The sequence below is a fragment of the Peromyscus leucopus genome, chromosome 9, assembly GCF_004664715.2.
Source record: "Peromyscus leucopus breed LL Stock chromosome 9, UCI_PerLeu_2.1, whole genome shotgun sequence".
Lineage (NCBI taxonomy): Eukaryota > Metazoa > Chordata > Mammalia > Rodentia > Cricetidae > Peromyscus > Peromyscus leucopus.
In genome coordinates, this window is record NC_051070.1 from 112,488,187 (window position 1) to 112,509,121 (window position 20,935).

The following is a 20,935-nucleotide window of genomic DNA, read 5'->3' on the forward strand; positions in this document are numbered from 1 at the left end:
GGATAAAATGATATAATGTCTGGTATTTACTTCAAAATAATCCAGCCAAGGGGTGGGGCTTGGCAATGAAACAATTGCTGAAGTCGGACAGAGGCCATATGGGAGCTCACTTTGCTTTTAGGTATAACTGACATCAGAGAAGGGATTTAGCGACAATTTATTCAAGCCCATTGGGCCACCCAATCAGGAAAGAGATGCTGCTCACAGAAAACACTCCCTCCATTCCACACAAGTGTCTTCTACCTCTGGCAAAAGAAAAGTCCCATCTCGTCAACACCAGGCCAACAGCCCTGACTTACACAGGGGCTTGGATATACTGTGAAGGGCAGGGTGAGACTTCCAAATGTCTGACTTAGGAGGAATTGTTAAAACTGCCTTCTAACTATGAGCATTTGATGACTTCGGCTTTCCAAACAGACAGCTGATTCCACTGGAACCAAAAGGCCTTCTCAGCCAAATGTCAGTCTGTCACAGTGAGCTGGGGCCTGTGAGGAAGCAGTTGCTGCAGAAACACAGCATGCAGGGAGCAGGGAGATTGATAAGAGGCTCCTGGTGGGTCAGGCACAGCCTCACCAGGCTCTGATGGACCGATGGAGTGAGTGAGCCCCTTTGGCCACTGGGTATCTGCAAGGGCAAATCCTCTCCTCTTGAGATGCACCCACCACCCCCTACCAGCTCTGTCCCTCCACCTGCTTTCCCCTTGCTTAACTTATCATAGCTCAAAGCTATGATCTTCTGACAGCCCTACACGCTTCTCCTCCACTGCATGTTTATCTATGCTGTGATGTGGATTGCTCTTTGATTAGACATTAGATTGTTGACCAGATAGTCAATAAATATGTGTTTATTCTATAAAGGAAAAAATTCACTGCCCAACGTGAATTCATGGACAAGTCAGTGGCCTTACAAATGACAGAGCCATTGAAGAGCTTAGCAGACTGCATTACAGGGATGACCACCAGTGCATTCCTGGAAACCAACCACACTTTCAGCTTCACTGGAAGAGCACCACACCTCTAGAATGCTTTCTTTTCTTTTCTCTTTCTTTCTTTCTTTCTTTCTTTCTTTCTTTCTTTCTTTCTTTCTTTCTTTCTTTCTTTCTTTCTTTCTTTCTTTGTTGTTGTTTTGTTTTTCAAGACAGGGTTTCTCTGTGTAGCTTTGGAGCCTTTCCTGGAACTCAATCTGTAGACCAGGCTGGCCTCAAACTCACAGAGATCTGCCTGTCTCTGCCTCCCGAGTGCTGGGATTAAAGGTGTGCGCCGCCACTGCCCGGCTAGAATGCTCTTTCATTCCACCTCAAGAGCTCCTCCCACCTCCCAGAAGGCCACGGAGCAAAGGGGGACTGGCCCTGGACACTGCAGAACAGGTGCCACTCTCACTGTTTGTGACAGAAGATGGCTCTCAGAACCTCAGCTGAACATGTTTCCCAGGCAGGAGTTGCAGCGGTCATGCTGAAGGGTATTTGAAAACTATTCATTTTGGGAAATAGCGGCTTAGTTCTGACTATGGCATTAAGCAATCTGCTTCTCTTCCCCAAATTACTTAATATGTGAAATATAAACCTCTTTTTTCTTGTTGTTTTTCAAGACAGGGTTTCTCTGGATTGCCTCAGCTGTTTTGGAACTCGCTCTGTAGACCAGGCTGGCCTCGAACTCATAGAGATCCACCTGCCTCTGCCTCTGCTGGGATTAAAGGTGTGCGCCACCACTACCCGGATCAAAATGCAAACCTTTTAAAACAGCACTTTCTTAAATCATCCTAAGAGATTTCATGTCTTTGACCAGCTGTCCCCATTGTGTCCCTCTGGGTCCTGGAGGGAACAGAACCCACCACGTGTTTCTAGTGAGCAGACACCCATGAAGAAGAGGTGGACAGTGATAGTGAAACTGAGACGCAGAAGCGCTGGGAAGCTAGCAACAGTGTGTGGCTGTGGCCATGGCCAGGCCGAGGTGCACAGGAAGCGGTGTACTAACCCTGATGTCTAGCAGCATGGGTGAATGCTGATGGAAAGCCCTCAGCCAGAGAGGGAAGCCCTTCTGCCGGGGATGTGCCTCAAAGCAGGGAGGAGCGGCCCTTTCTCTTCTCACCCTCCCGTGGCCAGCAGTGCTCCCAGGTCTTCCCAGATCCACACAGCAAGGGAGGCAAGCGCTACTCCCCACAGGCTGTGATGAGGAGAAGCCAGAGAGCAGAGCAAGCACCACCTCTGTGTGGCCTTCAGACACAGCATTAGCTCACGGGGGCCTTGTGCAGGTGGCTAAGGGAACATTTTTTCCGAGAAAACTCCTCAGAGGCATAGCCAGGAGAAGAAAACCGCTCCCAACTCAGGGCTGGGTGAAGGGAACACGAAACATCGATTTGAAAAGCGAGCAGAAAGAAAGCAATCTAACTGTTATCACAACTCCGCGCTGCCATCGCTGGGCACTCTCCAAGTTCCTCAAGCATGTGAAGCGCCTGATGTAATAACAGTTCCTTAAGGTGGGCCTAATTCTCCCGTAGTTCAAATTAAGATCTTAGGAATATTGGCTTAACCCAAAGATCATGCCAAACGCAGCATTTCCAATTCTACAATCGGCTGGCTCCCAAACTCTGGGATAAACCAGAGACCTGGGCTGGACTTGATTGAAGGCGTGGCTGTCTCTTTATTCCTGGGGAACTAACTGGCAAATACATTCGCTGCCCAGACAAAATTGCCAGGTTCAGCTATTCTCTGCTCCTAGCACTCCTTTCCAGTCCTTCTCCTTCCCACATGTTTGGTCTGCCGCCTGCCCAGCCCAAGAGTCAAAACCTGAGTCTCAAAAGACAAGGATTATGTTGGGGAAATTTAGAAAATCTGTTGAACTCTAGCATGCTGTGGGGGACCCAGAAAAGCACTAGGAAAGAGGAGAAAAAAGAGGGGAGAGGTAGGGAGGGATAGAGCAAAGATTATAAAGAAGAGGGGATGAGAAGGAGAAGGAAACTGAGCGGAGAAGAAGAGGAGACTAGCCGAGGCAGTTGCATGTCCACGATGTCATCCATTTCAGCAAACTGTTGTTGACTGCCTACCAGAGACCAAGAGCTCTCAAAGCCGCCTCCTCCAAGCTGTTGTCCTCTACAAACATCTCCACAGGCCTGAAGCCTACTGTGATGCCTCCTTCCAGTGAGGATGTAGACATTGATGTTTACTCTCCACATGCATAGGGTTGTTGCTTTCCCAATATCTGGGCAGGGGCATCCATCTGGGCAGCGGTCTCTCCTTTTGATGCCCTCAGACCCTCCTCTGACTTACATTCTAGCCTCTCTGGTGTTCTCAGGTTCCTTCTATTCTCAGCAAACATGGATAAAAGGTTTCCCTGGGCAAAGACCAGAAGGATATCTCAGAGGTACTAAATGAAAGAGGGACAGACGTGGATGGGGTGGGGCTGCAGCAGTCATCAAGCTGGCCTGGGTCTTGAGAATTGTCCAATTCCGAACCTCAACCCACAGGTGGAGAAGTGGAAGCCCCGAGACAGGAACAGATTAAAGAACAGTGTAATCCTGGAGCTCAACAAGACTGTGCAATCTATCGAACAGCAGGCATTAAAGGAACAGGTCTTACAGATCCCATCCAGGCTTTCAACCACGTAGGCAGCTCAGTCTCCAAAGGCTTGGCTAGGTAACATGGTAAGCTGCTCTACAATGCCAAGATGGCAAATCAAAATCAGGAGGTCAAGTTCATCTCCCCAAGCCACCACACCATCACACCTTCTGGGCCTGATCATGATCCTGAGTAGAGCAAATGCCCTGTGAGTCCCCTTGATTGTCAAGTTGAATCAGAGATCAGCCCCTGTCAAGCTCTTTCCCTTTCTCTACTTTATGAAACACCAGTCTTTAAGCAGAGAAGCTGCTCACTATCATGCGTGCCTTGCTTGGATTGGCAGACTATCCCAAGCCTTGTAGAAAAAAATTTCTGGTCTCTACCTACAAGATAATAGTAGAAGCTTCCTGCCATGTGACAGCCAAAACTGTCTCCAGACCTTGTCAAATATTCCAGCGAGGCAAAATCATCTCAGATGGAAAGCAATGGTGTCAGAGAATCGTAGAGGTCAATATCAATATCAATGAGGTCATCTGAGTCAAAAGCCCAGCTCACAGGTGGGGAGAGGGGGTGTGCTTGAGCTAGTCTTGCTATCCAAGTCCATGGCAGCTATGCCCCACCGGTGGGAAGTCGGGTCCAGTGTGCTAGGGCTGGTCCTGCTATCCAAGTCCATGGCAGCTGAGATTCTGGTCCCTTGGTTTCTGTGTGATATCCTTGTCCTGTTTTTACCTGTGGGGTTATAGTTGGCAGTATCTCCTATAAGCTTTATACCAAACTCCTCAGATTTCTGACAATGTGATGCTGCTTTTAATCAGAAGAAAATGCCTCATGTCCCCCTTTGCTTTGCCTTTTTTGGAGAGGCTGGGAGACCCCCATAAGTTTTTTCCTCCTTTTAAAAGGGTGACCTTTCCAAAGCCCCACAGACTGTTGTAAGGATAGAGATAACATGAAGTATGGTGCTTGCAATTACTTAAGTTCTACAATTCCCAAGCTTTTTGATTATTTAACTGCTGATTATGATTATTTAAGCTGAAAGCCTACACTTCTCTAACTCAGAAAATGTTTGTATTTCCATTAAAAACCACCAGGCCAATGCCTTTTGATTGACACTTTTCACTATTAAATATATATATACACTTCATGTTTCCAGCCAAAAGAGAGCGTGCCCCTTATTTGAAGATAAGGAGTTGACTTTAAAGGTTTCCTTCAGCTTGCCTTCCTGTCCCCTCACTCCCCGTTACTGTTGCCCTGTTCTCCGGACACTAGCAGGAAGAAGTGTCTATCTGCCCACTGTTCCCCATTTAATGAAAGCTGGTCCCTCCATGTGGAGGTTAGAACACTGTGTGTGCCGTAGTTAATATCATGCGCCATAACACTGAATGCTTGTGTTTGAGTTCAGATCCCAAAGCCTCCATGTCTGTAACAGTAGAACAGGACCCATCACACTGTCCACCTGGCAGTGGCTAGCCATGAGGGGACATCGCATAAATATCCCTTGCTGAGGTTAACCTCCCTGCCTGAAGCACAGAAGATTATTTTTCCCTGGATTTGTTTGATTCTCTGAAGGCATTTTAATCGAATAGCACATATCTCATTGTGGGAATGAGGAAAGGTCCTTCTATATGGCATACAACTCAATCCATTTCAATGTTTTTCCCTACATTGATTATTGGTTATCATTTCTGTTCATTTATTTCATAGCTAAAGAGTGTTATAGAAAAAAAAGGCAATGCATAAAATACAGAGGAAGTCTACCCTTGCCCTACATGAGTGGCAGTGCTGAACCAAACTGCATTTTGAGCTCATCACAGGGGGCAAAAAGATTCTAGCAATTCCTGAGTGATCCATTGTTTCAGGTCATTTTATGAATATATGGATTGTACTGGAAGGAGTCTTTCAAATCACATTGTGGCCCTCAACAGACAGACAGACACACAAACACACACACACACACACACACACACACACACACAGAGAGAGAGAGAGAGAGAGAGAGAGAGAGAGAGAGAGAGAGAGAGAGAGAGAGAGAGAGAGAGAAACAGGCAGGTAGACAGACAGAGACAGTATGGGTTAGGAATAGTCTATCTGCAGTGAATTTCCAAAGATGTTTATTATGTGGTACAGTGGCTTACAAGATTGTCTATTTTTTTCTGTTCTGTAAAGAATTCCAAGTGTTCCCAGTACTACTTCCTTTACTTGTTGATTTGCCTTCCACAGTGTAGCTGCTCAGAGATCTACCTACATAAAGGCTGCATCGTCCTGCCTATGCAGGTGACACGTGGGACCATAGGACTTAAAACTGGCTAGTGAGCTACTCTTCCCCACATCAGATCATGTAGAACATTAGGTCTATGAATAGAACCTTTGTCCAGAGTCTTTTCTATACCTTAAAATAACACTTAGGCGAGTGCCCAGCACTCAGAACAGCACTTACACAAAGCAGATGCTTAGCAGCTATTTTTTGAATGAGCTGTTAACTGACTCAGATGTCAGTGGCAGATATGGGTAACTTAGAGGCCAGGGTGGTTCTTTTCCTTTCCTCCTTTCCGCTGGCTGGGACATGGCTTGGACCCTTGGAAATGAGGCCAGAAGTTCAGCACCGTAAGGTGGTGGCCAAATCCTGAGAGCGGCAAAGCTTCAAGACAGAAGTTGCTACTTGAACGAGTTTTCTGTTCCTTGTGTTGGAAGCTAACTAGAACATTCCACTCTTGTAAGGTTATTTTCTTTACAGTTAAATTTTATTTCCCCACTATAAGTTTTATATGCAGCAAGTGTTTTGTCTTCTGCTATGGGCATTAAGCTACTAATTTCAGAATTAAGAGTGGGAAACAGAAATCATGAATGGCAACTAACTGTACTTATATCATTGCCTGTAGCATAAACCAAAATCCATTCTGAACAAGTCATTCTCCATGGTATCCATTCCCGCCTTCTGTGTTTGTGATCTTTAATCTCCACATGGAACTGTGTAGCTACAACAAGCTTTCTGAACATCCCATCTAATGCAAATGCCTTTCAAAACTGGGCAGACATTCTAGGACATTCCAGAACATGTGACCATAATACTTAATATATTTTAAACTGGGCTCTTTTTTTTAAATCAATAACTTATTGCTTAAAGAGGAAACAACATTGCAGTTTAAAAGGAAATTATTTATTGAATAAAATTAAATCATAATTTGAAGATAGGATCACTGCATTCTAAGTGTCATGAATGAAGTAATGACAAAATAATGCATACTTACAAGTTTAAAATTACTTTTCATAAATGAGGGTCCCATTCAATCCCTGAAATGCCTCTGGGAAGTAATAGAGCCCCCTTACAACCAAGTTTATCAATTTTAAGTAATGGCTGCCTTCAGAACTCTTCTCCCAGACTCCATTTATCCTGTGCAAATTGCCAGGCACTTAGAATTCCTCCCTGAAGAAATGTGATTTGTCTTTTCTCATGATGGCATAAAGTAAAGAATAAATTGATTTTATCATATTCGGTACGTTGCCTCTGCTTTGAAGGGCACTTACCTAATGAGTGGCTCTCTCAGAAAAGATCCCAGATGAAAGGAGCCAACAAGATGATGTCGTAGCTTAAGCGGCTGCCTTACCCCATGGGAATGTACTAAAACAACTCAGTGTATACAAAGGCTGGCAAAACTATCCAGAGGAGACGTCTAAAGTCTAACAATACTCGGGAAATGAAGATGGACTCCACAAAAATCAGAAGATCTAAAAACGCTGAGGGTTACATACAACTTTTACACAGGTATAGGAAACCATCAGCAAAACAATCTAAGAGACATACTTCCAATTATGGGACTGTTGAGTAGTTATTAAAGCACTTTTGTGACTTAGCATTTTATACTAAATGAAAAATAGCAGCTGCCTGTCTGCCTGTGAAATTACCACGACAGGTTAACCTGTCTGAGAAAATGCATAAGCAGATCAGTGTCTCACAACCCTCATTTCTTTTAGCTACACATATCAAATTCACCTACCACAAGTTAAGAAACCGAGCTTGGCTACTGGAATGTAAGGTTATTGAGCAGTTTTTAAAGCCAAACTTAGAAAGGTTTTAATATTCTTTTAATAAAAGTCTTTCATTAAACAGGAGCAAATGTAACAAAAAAGTGAAACATCATAAGATGTCTTAGCAAAAGCTTTTAGGTTTTTTTTTTTTTTTTTTAAGTAGAGCAATATTCTTATACAAGGGGAAAGGTAAATACTGCGTCCTTTGATTGGAAATACAAGGTTATGAACTATCAGTTTTTTTTCCAATATCAGAATGATGGCCAGCAGTTAGGATACAAACCAATAAAAATTAAGCTAAAAAAATGTTGGGGGACAAACGTGACATGATAAATTCAGGGGCTCCCCTTCTAATGAACTTATCTTTACTTCCTGTACTGTTACAGAAAGGGAAGGTACACAATAGTGTTTCCTGTCTGTGTCCCAAATAACCAAGAAGGTCCTTACATTTGGAAATGGCTTTATAATTGATGTGTCAAACCTCTTTAAAGGTTACACAATAAACTGCTTTATTCACTCATTTCCTTCCCTCAGTTCACTAAGAATGCAAGCTGGACAAGGTATGGGAGATTTTGTTTCCACTAGGTTAGCACCTACCTTCCACTAATTCACCCTTTGATTCCACAGATGCTTATTGGTTCCCAACACCCACTCTTAAAAGGAAATCCTAATGCAGAGTTACAGTATGGGAAGTACCCTTCAGCCAGAAGAACCAGACATTTTCTCCTCTAATTCTAATCTAGATCTACATGAAAAGAACACTCTCTACCCACTAAAGAAGAATGGCAAGAGAAAGCACAGGTCAGTGTGACATGGGTCTCAAGATAATATAACACACACACACACACACACCTCCACTTAAAAATGAAATAACGGGACTGGAGAGGTGGCTCAGCCATTAAAAGGGCTTCCTACTCTTCCAGAGTTCATTTCCCAACACTCAAGTCAGGTGGCTCACAATTGCCTGTAACTTCAGCCCCAGGGGATCCATATACATGTCTGTCTGTCCGTCCGTCCATCCGTCCATCCCTCTTTCCCTCCCTCCCTCCTACCCAAAGATAGGACCAGAGACTCTTAGGGTAGTGAAACAAGCATGTATCTTGACTGTGGTGGCAGTTGTACAAATGTATACACATCAGAACATTGTGGAACACACAACAAAACAGTGCAACTAGAGCTTGATAAATCTGTGAGATTCTCGATCTGTAGCAATGCCAACCCGAAATACGCTACTGATGCCTGTGGTGATATTTTACTTGTGCTGAAATGTGGTGATATTTTATTTGTAAGTTAGCAAATAAAGCACGCCTGGAGATCAAGGGGGAAAATGCCAGCCATTTTTAAGTAAACATAGAAGTCAGGCAGTGATAGCACAGGCCCTTAATCTGATCACGTGGCAGGTATGGTCTCTGTGTGTTCAAGGACACACTAGGGAACAGCCAAGCATGATGACACACACCTTTAATCCCAGTACCAACCATAGAGACCTGGAGGTCTGTACAGACAGGCACTGACAAGGAAGTGAGGTAGCTGGGCTAAGAGCCAATGAGAGGGCAGAACAGCAAGGCAATGAAGGTGTGGGTAGACAGGAAGTAACACAGTTTTTGATAGCTGCAAAGCTGGAGAGGTAAGGTTGGTGGCTATCACTATTTCCCTGATCTCTAAGGCTTTCACCCCTATATTTGGCTCCATGTTTTTTATTTAATAAGACCGTCTAGAAATTCGGCTACAGATGCCTAAATGGTCGAGATGACAAGAAGCCTACTTGTTCTGTCTGTTCCTATGGTTTACGGCTTCATGTCAATCTCCATTACCAGAAACAAAAAAAAAGCAAACAGCAGGATTCTTATCCAAGTTTGCTTTATATTAGCAAAACACTGAAACCAAAATAATACAGCAAACCTATATGTCAATACATTAAGTAATTCAAAATAGCATGATTTTATGCTTATGATACAGAAAATAGTCACATCCAGAAAGCAAAAGAAGTGGGATTGATAAGACATGCAGGAACAATCTAATTTTCTTGACACAAATAAGGCACATTTGTAGAGGTATACACCAAAATTCCCTCAGTGACTTCTCTGTGTTTCCTGGTTTTTTTTTCCCCCTCTCTCCAAAATGAACAATATTACCTAGTAAATACATAAAAGGCTATTTCTTCTATGGATGATTCTTGGATCAATTTTGTGTAAGAAAAACATAACAACATTAACAAGACAAAGAGTGTATGGAAAGACATTCCAATTCAATGTGAGAACACACGAGCTCCTGCATGTCCATGGAATGTGAACCACTACCTTAGGAGACCATGGTCTCTCACAAGAATGGTGCTTCCCAGGGCCTGGTGAATTCTTCATCGGCAATTATGTGCACAGGAGACTAGTTATATAAGTTGGGAGAGTGGATCCAGCTGCCTTCCAATTCTAAAACTTCATACCGTTTGATTTCGAAATGAGTTTAACAGGTACACTTCTCAGTTTTAAAGCCCATGTTAGATTTCAAAGCACTTTCACAGATGCTATTTTATGTTAATCTTAGTCCAGTACTTTATTTTCACCCTGACCTTAGCACATTTCCGTAAAGCAGGCAGGGCAGGCATTACTACCTCCATGTTAATGGAGAGAAGACTGAGGCAACCAAAAAGTGATCTCCTTTCATGTCATAGTGTGAGAAAGTAAGGCCTTTTTCTTGACTCGGGGCCCCATCCTTATTCCCTCTAGCACTGCATGGCAACTCTTCCTACCAGAGTTTAGAAGTTTAGTAGATCCGGCTAAAGATGAGTTCCAGCTGAATGAAAACCCAAGTCTTAGTATGGCATGATTAATAAGCATCAACAATAATAACACACATCTGATTGTTCTCGGCAACTTTAACAGGGCTCAGTCAATGTCACGTAGCAATGTATCAATTAGTTCAGCTCAAAAATCATGATAGATAGAACCAGTTGGTTGGCTTGAACAGCTGTACAGGCTGATGAATCGAGGTGGGAGCCTCAGTCGGTATGCTTATCCCATACCTAGGTCTCCTTAGTCCCAAGTAAGGCATCTATAAGTTGGTCTTCTGGGTGAGCTAAATAATGAATTAGGTTCATATGGGCTTAATGAAGCAGGACTTTGTTTCTTTGACCAAGGGAATTAACAGAAGAATTCTGTATTTATTTTGCAGTGGCAGCAGATTAAACACTTTCAGAAATAATGTGGCAATTCAGCAAAGAGGCCTTAGCTAGGTGCTATCTGAAATCATGAAATTAAGTGGGAAAACATACACATGGAAATGGCTTATATGCTTTAGAAAAATAAATCCAACTTTAGATAAATGGTACTCTCACAAAGCACCTTAAACACATGACATTATGTTCCCTGGTTGACAGAGCCTTTATAGACACATATCATTTTCTGTGTGCTGTGCCCTCTGCTCACATGGTCAGAGAGGGAAGCTAGGGGGTCAGCAAGGTTAAGGGCAGTTCCCTGCCAGTTACCAGGTGGAAGTACGAGGATGGTACCCAAGATCTGATGATTCCTAAACTAGTATAGTCCATTATTACTCCTGTTCTTGAAATTATGAAGGTGCATGTTCTTTCTATAAAGAAGACTCAAGAGGCTCTCATGACGGCATCTTGGATTACTGGAGACGGAGAGGTAATATGGGAGCTGAGAAGAATGGAACAGTGGGGCTGCCTGAGCATGTAACAGCACACAAGGAGACACAAGCAGGCTGTGCTCCTGGCCAGTGGATTTAACACATTTGGGAGGTTGTGTGGCTTCACCATCCCATCTACTCATTGCCCCAACAGCCAGTCAGCACCTGCCACATGCCCAGCCCTGCTAATGGCAGCAGGATTTCTGCAGGGACTGGAGCAGACAGACCTGGTAAAATGCACACAAAGCTCCATGGGAGAAGGAGGGAGTAGAAAGGGAGCTTGAAATGGAAGGCTTTGCTCTAATCCTCGCCAGGTGGCTGTAAGCAAATTATTTGAATCTCTCAGAGTCTCAGTTCCCTGGCTTCTAAATGGTGTATAATAATATCTGTTTTTATTATATCATCTTTTATTAGACAAAATGCTAGTTTATATGAGTTTATATGTGAAAAAAAACTTACTTGTTCTTTGGTCTTGGAGAAACTGAGGTAGTTGAAGAGACATAAAAGTTTTATTCTCATTATTAAACCCTTCAAAATATTTCATTCCATATTTTCCATGATCTAAGCTTTCTTGGTTTAATGTTAACCATGTGTAAGACTGGCTGGGTCACCATGAGGTCACTCTTCCATACCTAGCCACCAATTTCAAAGTCTGTGTTACTGGCTTAAGATGCCACAATTATGCATGCTTCCCCTTATTATGGGAGGAAGTAGGATTTAAATTATATCTTAGTGATTGTTTCATTTAACCATTTGTAGAAATGCTATTTCTTGACTAGTTCTTTGGGAATAAATACATTGCAATTATTATTCAAATCATTCAATAACACTCCTTCCTATTGCCGTCCATGGTGATCTTTCATCGGGAAAGCAAAATGGGAGCTGAGTAGGTGTAGGTAGGTGTGTCATGGGGCCACCAGAAGGACTGCTTCCCAGTACCAGACCCCACTTTGTTAAGAGAAGCAAGGAAAGCAATGCAGTCTCCTGGTGCTTACCTGTTCCTTCCATGGTGTGCAGGTTGGAAGAGAGTCCAACCTGTATTTTATCAATCTACCAGGTCTGAGTCCTGTTGCCTTGACACTGAAAGCCAGGACTAGCCAGGCACTGAACAGGAGTGAGGATCACACTAGCAACGTCATAGTGCTTCAGGAAAGTTCCCACTGAGTGCAAGCAGCACGCAGATTACCATTGTGCTGAAGAAGGTCTCAGTCTCCCTGCAGCCACAGACCTTTGTAACAAACAGATCTGTGAATGCCAGGGTCGCCCACAAGACACAGGCAGACCTACTTCAATGCTGGGCATACATTTTTAAAGTAACATGTTAAAAAACTGTGCACAATGAGGCACCGAACCTGTAATTTAAAAAATAAGTAATGCCTCAAAAAAAAAAAAAAAATCACAACTTTTCTCTAAGTTCCTTCCACACTTCCAGCCCCTCCACATTTTTCCTACCATCGAAGGGAAATGACAAAGACCAGAGGAGCAAAGATGGGTACTCACTTCATCTCCAAGATCTCTTCTAGCTGTTTCCTCCTCTCTAGCCGGAGGTTGGCCAGGTGTGCTTCTTTTTCAGCCAGAGATTGCTGGGTCGAGGCAAGGCGGGCTTTGGTGGCATCCAGCTCCTGTCTGGTCTTCTCCAGGGCATTCATCAGCTCCTCTATCTGAAAGACACAGGGAGGTGCACATGTGATTTCTCCTTCAGTCGTACCCAAGGGATGTCTCACTACCCTGTGTTCTGACAAGAAACAATGGGTCATCTATAACGACACACAAATGAAGCTCATTTGTTCTCTGTCACTGATGGAAAACAAAGTTTTCAAACTCATGCAATCTCATGAACTCACCAAGGTCTATTCAATTGGATTGTCCAATGATCTTTACAAAAACTATTTAACTTATCTATTAGAAGAGGGTTGCTTGACCCAATTTCAACCCATGGTTAATAATCTCTGGTACTTCCTCCCAGCCAGAGGAAAGGAAGACTCAAATACACTTTGGCTGGCACTATATACTTTTGTGTGGAGGCCCCAGAGTGCTTTGACAGAAAGTTAATCAAGTGTTTCAGATTCATTCAGGTTTTAACCTATCAAAACTTTGTTTGGTTAGAGGTATTTGATGTCCACAGAGCTTCAGGAGTCTTTCTCACCTTGCTTCCCTGACTTACGATCAGGAAGAAGGGTTTGGCCAAATGTAAACAGAATTCCAGCCACAAAAGGTTCAACTTTGGTTTGCCCCTGAAGCTTGAGAGGGTTCTAAACTTGAAATAAATGACATGTAACTTTTATAGGGTGCTAATACACCATAGAAATAAGTCAGACTATCAAATATCTAGGACTTTCAGCCAGGTCCCCAAAAAATTGGACCAAGGGGCTCTGAGACAAGTCCTTACCCTCCCCCAAACCACTGGGGGCTTTTAAAGCCAACACACAACAAAGAGGATAGGTGTTTATGGTCATGTTTCAGAGACTTCCATGGAGCAAGCTGGTAAAATGGCATTGCCTGTATAGATGCAGGCTGCATCCACCCTACTGATTCAAAAATCCTGGTCCAGGAAGTTTCTAGATTCCAGAGCTGATGTGTGGATTTCTAAGACACTCCTGCCAGCTGAACTTGGCAGCATGGGATCATCCATCAGCAAAGTCAACAGAAAATCCTTCACAATGTGTCATTGACATGGTAGGTCCCAATTTATAAAGACTTGCTACACAATTTCTACAGTTTTACATGGACTTCATTCAGAATAAGCATTGAAGTTCGTGTCCAAGGTAAATCACATGCTTTTAAGGTTCAGAACACCCTCCATCTCACCCTGATAAAAAATGAGCTTGTAAATCACAGCAAAAACTAAAAAGTTTTAAAAGCACAGAATATAAAAGATAATCTACAAAACTCACAGAATCACGTATGTTTAACTGTAGACTAGTATTACTCTACAAATGCATGAAATTTAAAAAGCAATTACGCTTTTTAGTTTCTTATAAAGATCATTAAATATGACTAGAAGCCCTCTGAAAAGCAACATACCAAAAGTAGTCTATTCCTGCTTTGTGGCTGAAACCTTTTCAGCTGGACCCTTTCGGCTGAGGACTCAGAGACATTCAGTCAGAGGATTCTTGGAGTTGGCAAGATGACCCTGAGTGACCTCACCACAGGACAATTCCTGTCAACGTTACTACAAGAATCATACACCCAGGAAATATAGAAGAAGTGGGGCATGAGTGTGTGATGCTATAGATGGAAACATTTTGAAAGCTCTATAATCAGAATACTTATTTTCTTTTCTCTTGATAAGAGTCGAGCCATATGCCCACCCTACACTGATTGGGAACGGGTAAGGCCCCAATCTCTGGACTGGTCAGCCCCAATCTATAGCCCCTATGCCCCAGGGGCACATTCCATGCCCACCCCAAGCCATTGGAGCCCAAGGGATCCAGCAGCAGCCTCCTCCCACTCTCATCCCCTTGCCAAACATCCCTTGCGGCACCAGCGACCACTGGAGCCATACTCCCCCTCCTGGACCAATTGGGAAGAAGAGCAACCACAGGAGCCAGTGACCCCCACCTGCAACCAATTGGAAGAAGAGTGACTTGGAGCCCCACCTGTTCGGATTAAAAGAAGAAATGGGTAGACAGCAGTGTAAGAACACATTAAACAACATAAAGAACCGTACAGCACCACCAGAACCTAGTGATCCTACAACAGCAAGACCCAAAGCAGATGATCCAGAAGAAAATGACCTTAAAAACAACTTTATGAGGATGATAGAGGCCCTAAAAGAAAAAATGAAAAATTATCTTAAAGAAATGGAGGAAAAGACAAATAAAAAATTGGAGTAAATAAATAAATCTCCTAAAGAAAATCAAGAAACCCAAGAAAAAATAGTCAAAAAAGTGTAGGAAATAGTTCAAGACTTGAAAATTAAAATAGAGGGAATAAAGAAAATACAAACTGAGAGAATTCAGAAAAAAGGAAAATCTGAGTAAACAAACAAACTACAGAGGCAAGCATATCCAAAAGAATGCAAGAAATGGAAGAGAGAATTTCAGGCATTGAGGATAAGATAGAGGAAATAGATTCATCAGTCAAAGAAAATGTTAAATCCAGCAATTTTTTTAACACAAAACATCCAGTAAATCTGGGACAACATGAAAAGACCAAACCTAAGAATAATAGAATAGAAGAAGGACAAGAATTCCAGCTCAAGGGCACAGAAAAATATATTCAACAAAATTATAGAAGAAAACTTTCCCAACATAAAGAAAGACATGCCTATGAAGGAACAAGAAGCTTACAGAACATCAAATATATTGGACCATAACAAAAGTTCCCTTGTGACATAATATTCAAAACATTAAACATACAGAATAAAGAAAAAATATTAAGAGCAGCAAAGGAGAAAGGTCAGGTAACATATAAAGGCAGACCTATCAGAATTATACCCAACTTCTCAATGGAAACTCTGAAAGACAGAGGTCCTGAACAGACATTCTATAGATACTAAGAGACCATGAATGCAAGACCAGACTACTACACCCAGCGAAGCTTTCAATCACTGTAGATGGAGAGAATAAGATATCCCATGCCAAAAACAGATTTAAACATTACATATCCACAAATACAGCCTTACAGAAAGTATTAGAAGAAAAACTCCAACCCAAGGAAGTTACCTGCAACCACCAAAACACAGACAATAGATAACCCCATACCAGCAAATCCCAAAGAAGGGAAACACACACACACACTACCACCAAAAAATGACAGGAATTAACAATCACTGGTCATTAATATCCATTAATATCAATGGACTCAATTTGCCTATAAAAAGCCACAGGCTAACAGAATGGATATGAAAACAGGATCCATCCTTCTACTGCATACAAGAAATACACCTCAGCCTCAAAGACAGACATTACCTCAGAGTAAAGGGTTGGGAAAAAACTTTCCAATCAAATGGACCTAAGAAGCAAGCTGGTGTAGCTATCCTAATATCTAACAAGACTTCAAACTAAAATCAAACAAAAGAGATGCAAAAGTGCATTTCATATTCATTACAGGAAAATAATCCATCAAGATGAAGTCTCAAATTTGAACATTTATGCCCCAAATGCAAGGACACCTATATTTGTAAAAGAAACATTACTAAAGTTCAAATCACACATCAAACCACACACACTAATAGTGGGAGACAGCCAACATCAAACTAAATGGCAAGAAAATCACAGTGATTCCACTAAAATCAGAAACAAGACAAAGCTGTCTGCTCTCTCCATACCTATTCAATATAGAAATCAAAGTTTTAGCTAGGGCAATAAGACAACAAAAGAAGATAAAAGGGATACAAATTGGAAAGGAAGAAGTCAAACTTTCACTATATGCAGATGATATAATAGTATACATAAGTGACCCCAAAAATTCTACCAGGGAACTCCTACAGCTGATAAACACCTTCAGTAATGTGGCAAGATACAAGATTAACTAAAAAAAATCAGTAGCTCTCCTATATACAAATGATAGATGGGCTGAGAAAGAACTCAGAGAAATATCACCCTTTACAATAGCTGCAAATAACATAAAATATCTTGAGGTAACTCTAACCAAACAAGTGAAAGACCTGTATGACAAGAACTTTAAATCTTTGAAGAAAGAAATTGAAGAAGATATCAGAAAATGGAAAAATCTCTCATGTTCTTGGATAGGTAGGGTCAACATAGTAAAAATGGCAATCTTACCAAAAGCAATCTACAGATTCAATGCAATCCCCATCAAAATCCCAATGCAATTCTTCACAGACTTTGAAAGAATAATATTCAACTTCATATGGAAAAACAAAAAACCCAGGATGGCTAAAATAATCCTGTACAATAAAGGAACTTCCAGAGGCATCACCATCCCTGACTTTAAGCTCTACTATAGAGCTATAATAACAAAAACAGCTTGCTATTAGCATAAAAAATAGACATGTTGATCAATGGAATCAAATTGAAGACCCTGACATTAATCCACACACCTACGAACACCTGATTTTTGACAAAGAAGCCAAAATTATACAATAGAAAAAAGAAAGCATCTTCAATAAATGGCCTGGCATAACTGTATATCTACATGTAGAAGACTGCAAATAGATCCATATCTATCACCATGCACAAAACTCAAGTCCAAATGGATCAAAGACCTCAACATAAATCTAGTTACACTGAACCATATAGGAGAGAAAGTGGGAAGTAGCCTTGAACGCATTGGCACAGGAGACCACTTCCTAAATATACCAGTAGCACAGACACTGAGAGCAACAACTATTAAATGGGACCTCCTGAAACTGAAAAGCTTCTGTAGGGCAAAGGATGCAGTCAATAAGACAAAAAGGCAGCCTACAGAATGGGAAATGATCTTCACCAAGGCCACATATACCAGAGGGCTGATCTCCAAAATATATAAAGAACTCAAGAAATTAGACAGCAAAATATCAAATAATTCAATTAAAAACTGGGCTACAGAGCTAAACAGACAATTTTCAACAGAAGAAGCTCAAATGGCTGAAAGACATTTAAGGAAATGTTCAACATCCTTAGCCATCAGGGAAATGCAAATCAAAACAACTCTGAGATACCATCTTACATTTGTCAGAATGACTAACATCAAAAACACTGATCACAGCTTATGTTGGAGAGGATGTGGAGAAAGGGGAACACTCCTCCACTGCTGGTGGAAATGCAATCTTGTACAGTCACTCTGGAAATCAGTATCATGGTATCTCAGAAAATTGGGAATCAACCTACCTCAAGACCCAGCAATACCACTCCTGGGCATATACACAAAAGATGCTCAACCACACCACAAGGACATTTGCTCAATTATGTTCATAGCAGCATTATTCATAATAGCTAGAACCTAGAAACAACCTAGATGCCCTTCAACTGAAGAATGGATAAAGAAAATGTGGTACAGCCGGGCGGTGGTGGTGCACGCCTTTAATCCTAGCACTTGGGAGGCAGAGGCAGGCGGATCTCTGTGAGTTCGAGGCCAGCCTGGGCTACCAAGTGAGTTCCAGGAAAGGCGCAAAGCTACACAGAGAAACCCTGTCTCGAAAAGCCAAAAAAAAAAAAAAAAAGAAAAGAAAAAGAAAATGTGGTACATATACACAATGGAGTATTATACAGTGGTTAAAAAAAATGTCATCATGAAATTTGTAGGCAAATGGATAGAACTAGGAAAAAAAAAAAATCCTGAGTGAGGTAACTCAGACCCCAAAAGACAAGCATGGTATGTACTCACTCATAAGTGAGTATTAGACGTAATGCAAATGATAACCAGGCTACAATCCACAACCCCAGAGAAGCTAGGTAAAGAAGAGAACACTAAGAGGGACACACATGGATCACCCCAGGAAGGGGAAAGGGTTAAGATCTCCTGGGTAAACTGGGAGGGAGGAATAGAGGGGAGGGAATAGGAGGTGGGAACATGAGGCTTCCAGATGACCGAGTTGGGTGAGAGACGTGGAGGGAGAGCAATGAATGAGATATCTTGACAGAGATATTAAGGGGATGGGGAGAGATCTGCAGCTAGGAAAAACCCCAGGAACCCACAAGATTGTCCCCAGCTAAGACTCATAGCAACAGTGGAGAGGGTCCTTGAACTAGCCTCCCCTGCACTGAGGTTGGTGTCTGCCCCTAATTGTCATCATAGAACCTACTGATGGAAGCAGATGCAGAGACCCACAAGCAAGCACTTGGCCAGGATCCTGGAGTTCAGTGAAGAGAGGGAGGAAGGATTATAAGGGCAAGGGGGGTCAGGATCATGATGGGAAAAACCAGAGAGATAGCTGACCCAAGCTAGTGGGAACTCATGGATTTTGGACTGACAGCTGGGGAGGCTGCATGGGACCACACTAGGCCCTCTGAATGTGGGTGAAAGTTGCGCAACTTGATGTGTTTGTGGGTCCCCTGGCAATGGGACCAGGACTGATCCCGGGTACATGAACTGGCTTTTCAGAGCCCATTCCCTATGGTGCGATGCCTTAGTCAGCTGTGATGCAGGGAGGAGGGCTGGGTTTGGCTCCAATTTGGTACACCACCCTGTGTTGACTACCCAAGGGAGGACTTACCCTCTATGAGGAGGGCATAGGGATGGGATAGGGGCTAAGTGGAGGGTGGAGCCGGGGTTGGTATGTAAAAGGAAAGAAAAATCTTTAATAAAAAATTATAAAAATGTAGTCTATTCCTTTATAGACTTATTATTACATAGCAGTATTTCAAAAACATATCACAGGCTGGAAGGATGGCTCAGTGGTTAAGAATATGCACTGCTCTTGCAGAAGACCCCAGTTCAGTTTACAGCACCCCACTTCAGACAGCTCACAACTGCCTATAACTCCAGCTTTAGGAGATACAACACCTTCTGGCCTCTGTCAGCACCTGTACTCACATGTGTGTAGATACCTGCACACATATAAACACATGCACATATTTAATTAAAAATAAAGCTTTAAAAAAAACTGTCACAGTGTATCATTCCAAAGACCAATTCAGAGAATGTGCCTGACTCTCCACATGGGACAACCTATGTCCTCTAGACCCCATCTTCTGCCACAAATGTTCTTTTCTTCAAATATACTATTTATTCCAGGGATACGTATCCTCTCTCATTAGTTGAAGCTAAACTGTCTGCATCTGTAGACCCAGAAACATCAAACTCAACTAGGTGTACAAGTTGTTAGTTCTCCTGCCGCCATTCGGCTTGTGCCAGATGGCAGCTAGCTTCCCAATATTCCAACCTGACAACTTTGAACCAGTTAGAGCTGACAGTATCAATGTGCTGTTTCAGCAATGCTACACGAAGAACCTGGACACCTAGGAGGCGCAATCCAGTGTTTGAATGGTGGAGAGACCATTTGTTCCCAACATCCATCAGTCCTACTATCAGGTAAGACTGGTGTTCCAAACACATTGCAAGTAGGGTTTTCAAATAGTACTTCAGGCTATGACAAGCCCCACCCCAACTTATGAGTTCCTAGACAGAAAGCGCTGCCTGGCATGGCCCTGGCCTCCTAGCCACGACTGCTGCAGCCACCTGCAAACAATCACTCTCTCAGACTGTGTTTCTAGGCACTGCCCATGGTTACACTAGGTTTAATGTTTTAGAGTTCTGTGAATGGCTCTCTTTACTCTCCAAACATGAACACTGAAGAGCAAGATATGAAAACTTAAGTTTTCTTTTCCTTTATAGTTAATAACATTATATTTGGTTAAGATACCCCCAAATCCCATCACCTGGAAATAACACTTTGCTGTAATTTTCTACATCTATGCACACACACACACACACACACACACACACACACACACACACACCAGAGATTATATATATATAAATATGCACACATGGAAATGGAATTTTATAAATAATTAATGCATCATATGCACTTTCCTTTGTCTTTAAATAACCTTTGGAAACAGTTTTTACAAATGAGCAGAAGCCTTTCTCCATTTACCTAAATACTATACTTTCATTAGTGTCTGAGGTTTGCGCCCTACCCCAGAACTCATATCCTAAAATCCTAAATACCAAGGACAGACATGGCATTAGGTAATAGGGTTTTTGCAAAAGGATTGGGTCATGAGGGCAGAATCCTAATTCATGATTAACCTTTGATAAAACAAAGGAATTTCTTTCTTCTTCCACCATTTAAGGGCATGGAAAGAATACAGCTCTATACGACAG

The 20,935-nt window shown here is 42.3% G+C and overlaps 1 protein-coding gene across 25 annotated transcripts in view; it reads right to left on the minus strand.

The window, feature by feature from the left end:
* The window catches only part of Erc2 (ELKS/RAB6-interacting/CAST family member 2), an 893,602-nt gene that overhangs the window by 327,415 nt on the left and 545,252 nt on the right, over positions 1 to 20,935 (minus strand). For all 25 annotated transcript variants that reach the window (XR_003735931.2, XR_003735930.2, XM_028882471.1 and 22 more), the window contains one exon: positions 12,719 to 12,879. Coding sequence is in view for 23 of the 25 variants with exons in the window: in XM_028882471.1 (XP_028738304.1) it covers positions 12,719 to 12,879 (161 nt within the window). In the remaining 2 variants the exon portion in view is untranslated. The remainder of the gene's footprint in view (positions 1 to 12,718; positions 12,880 to 20,935) is intronic.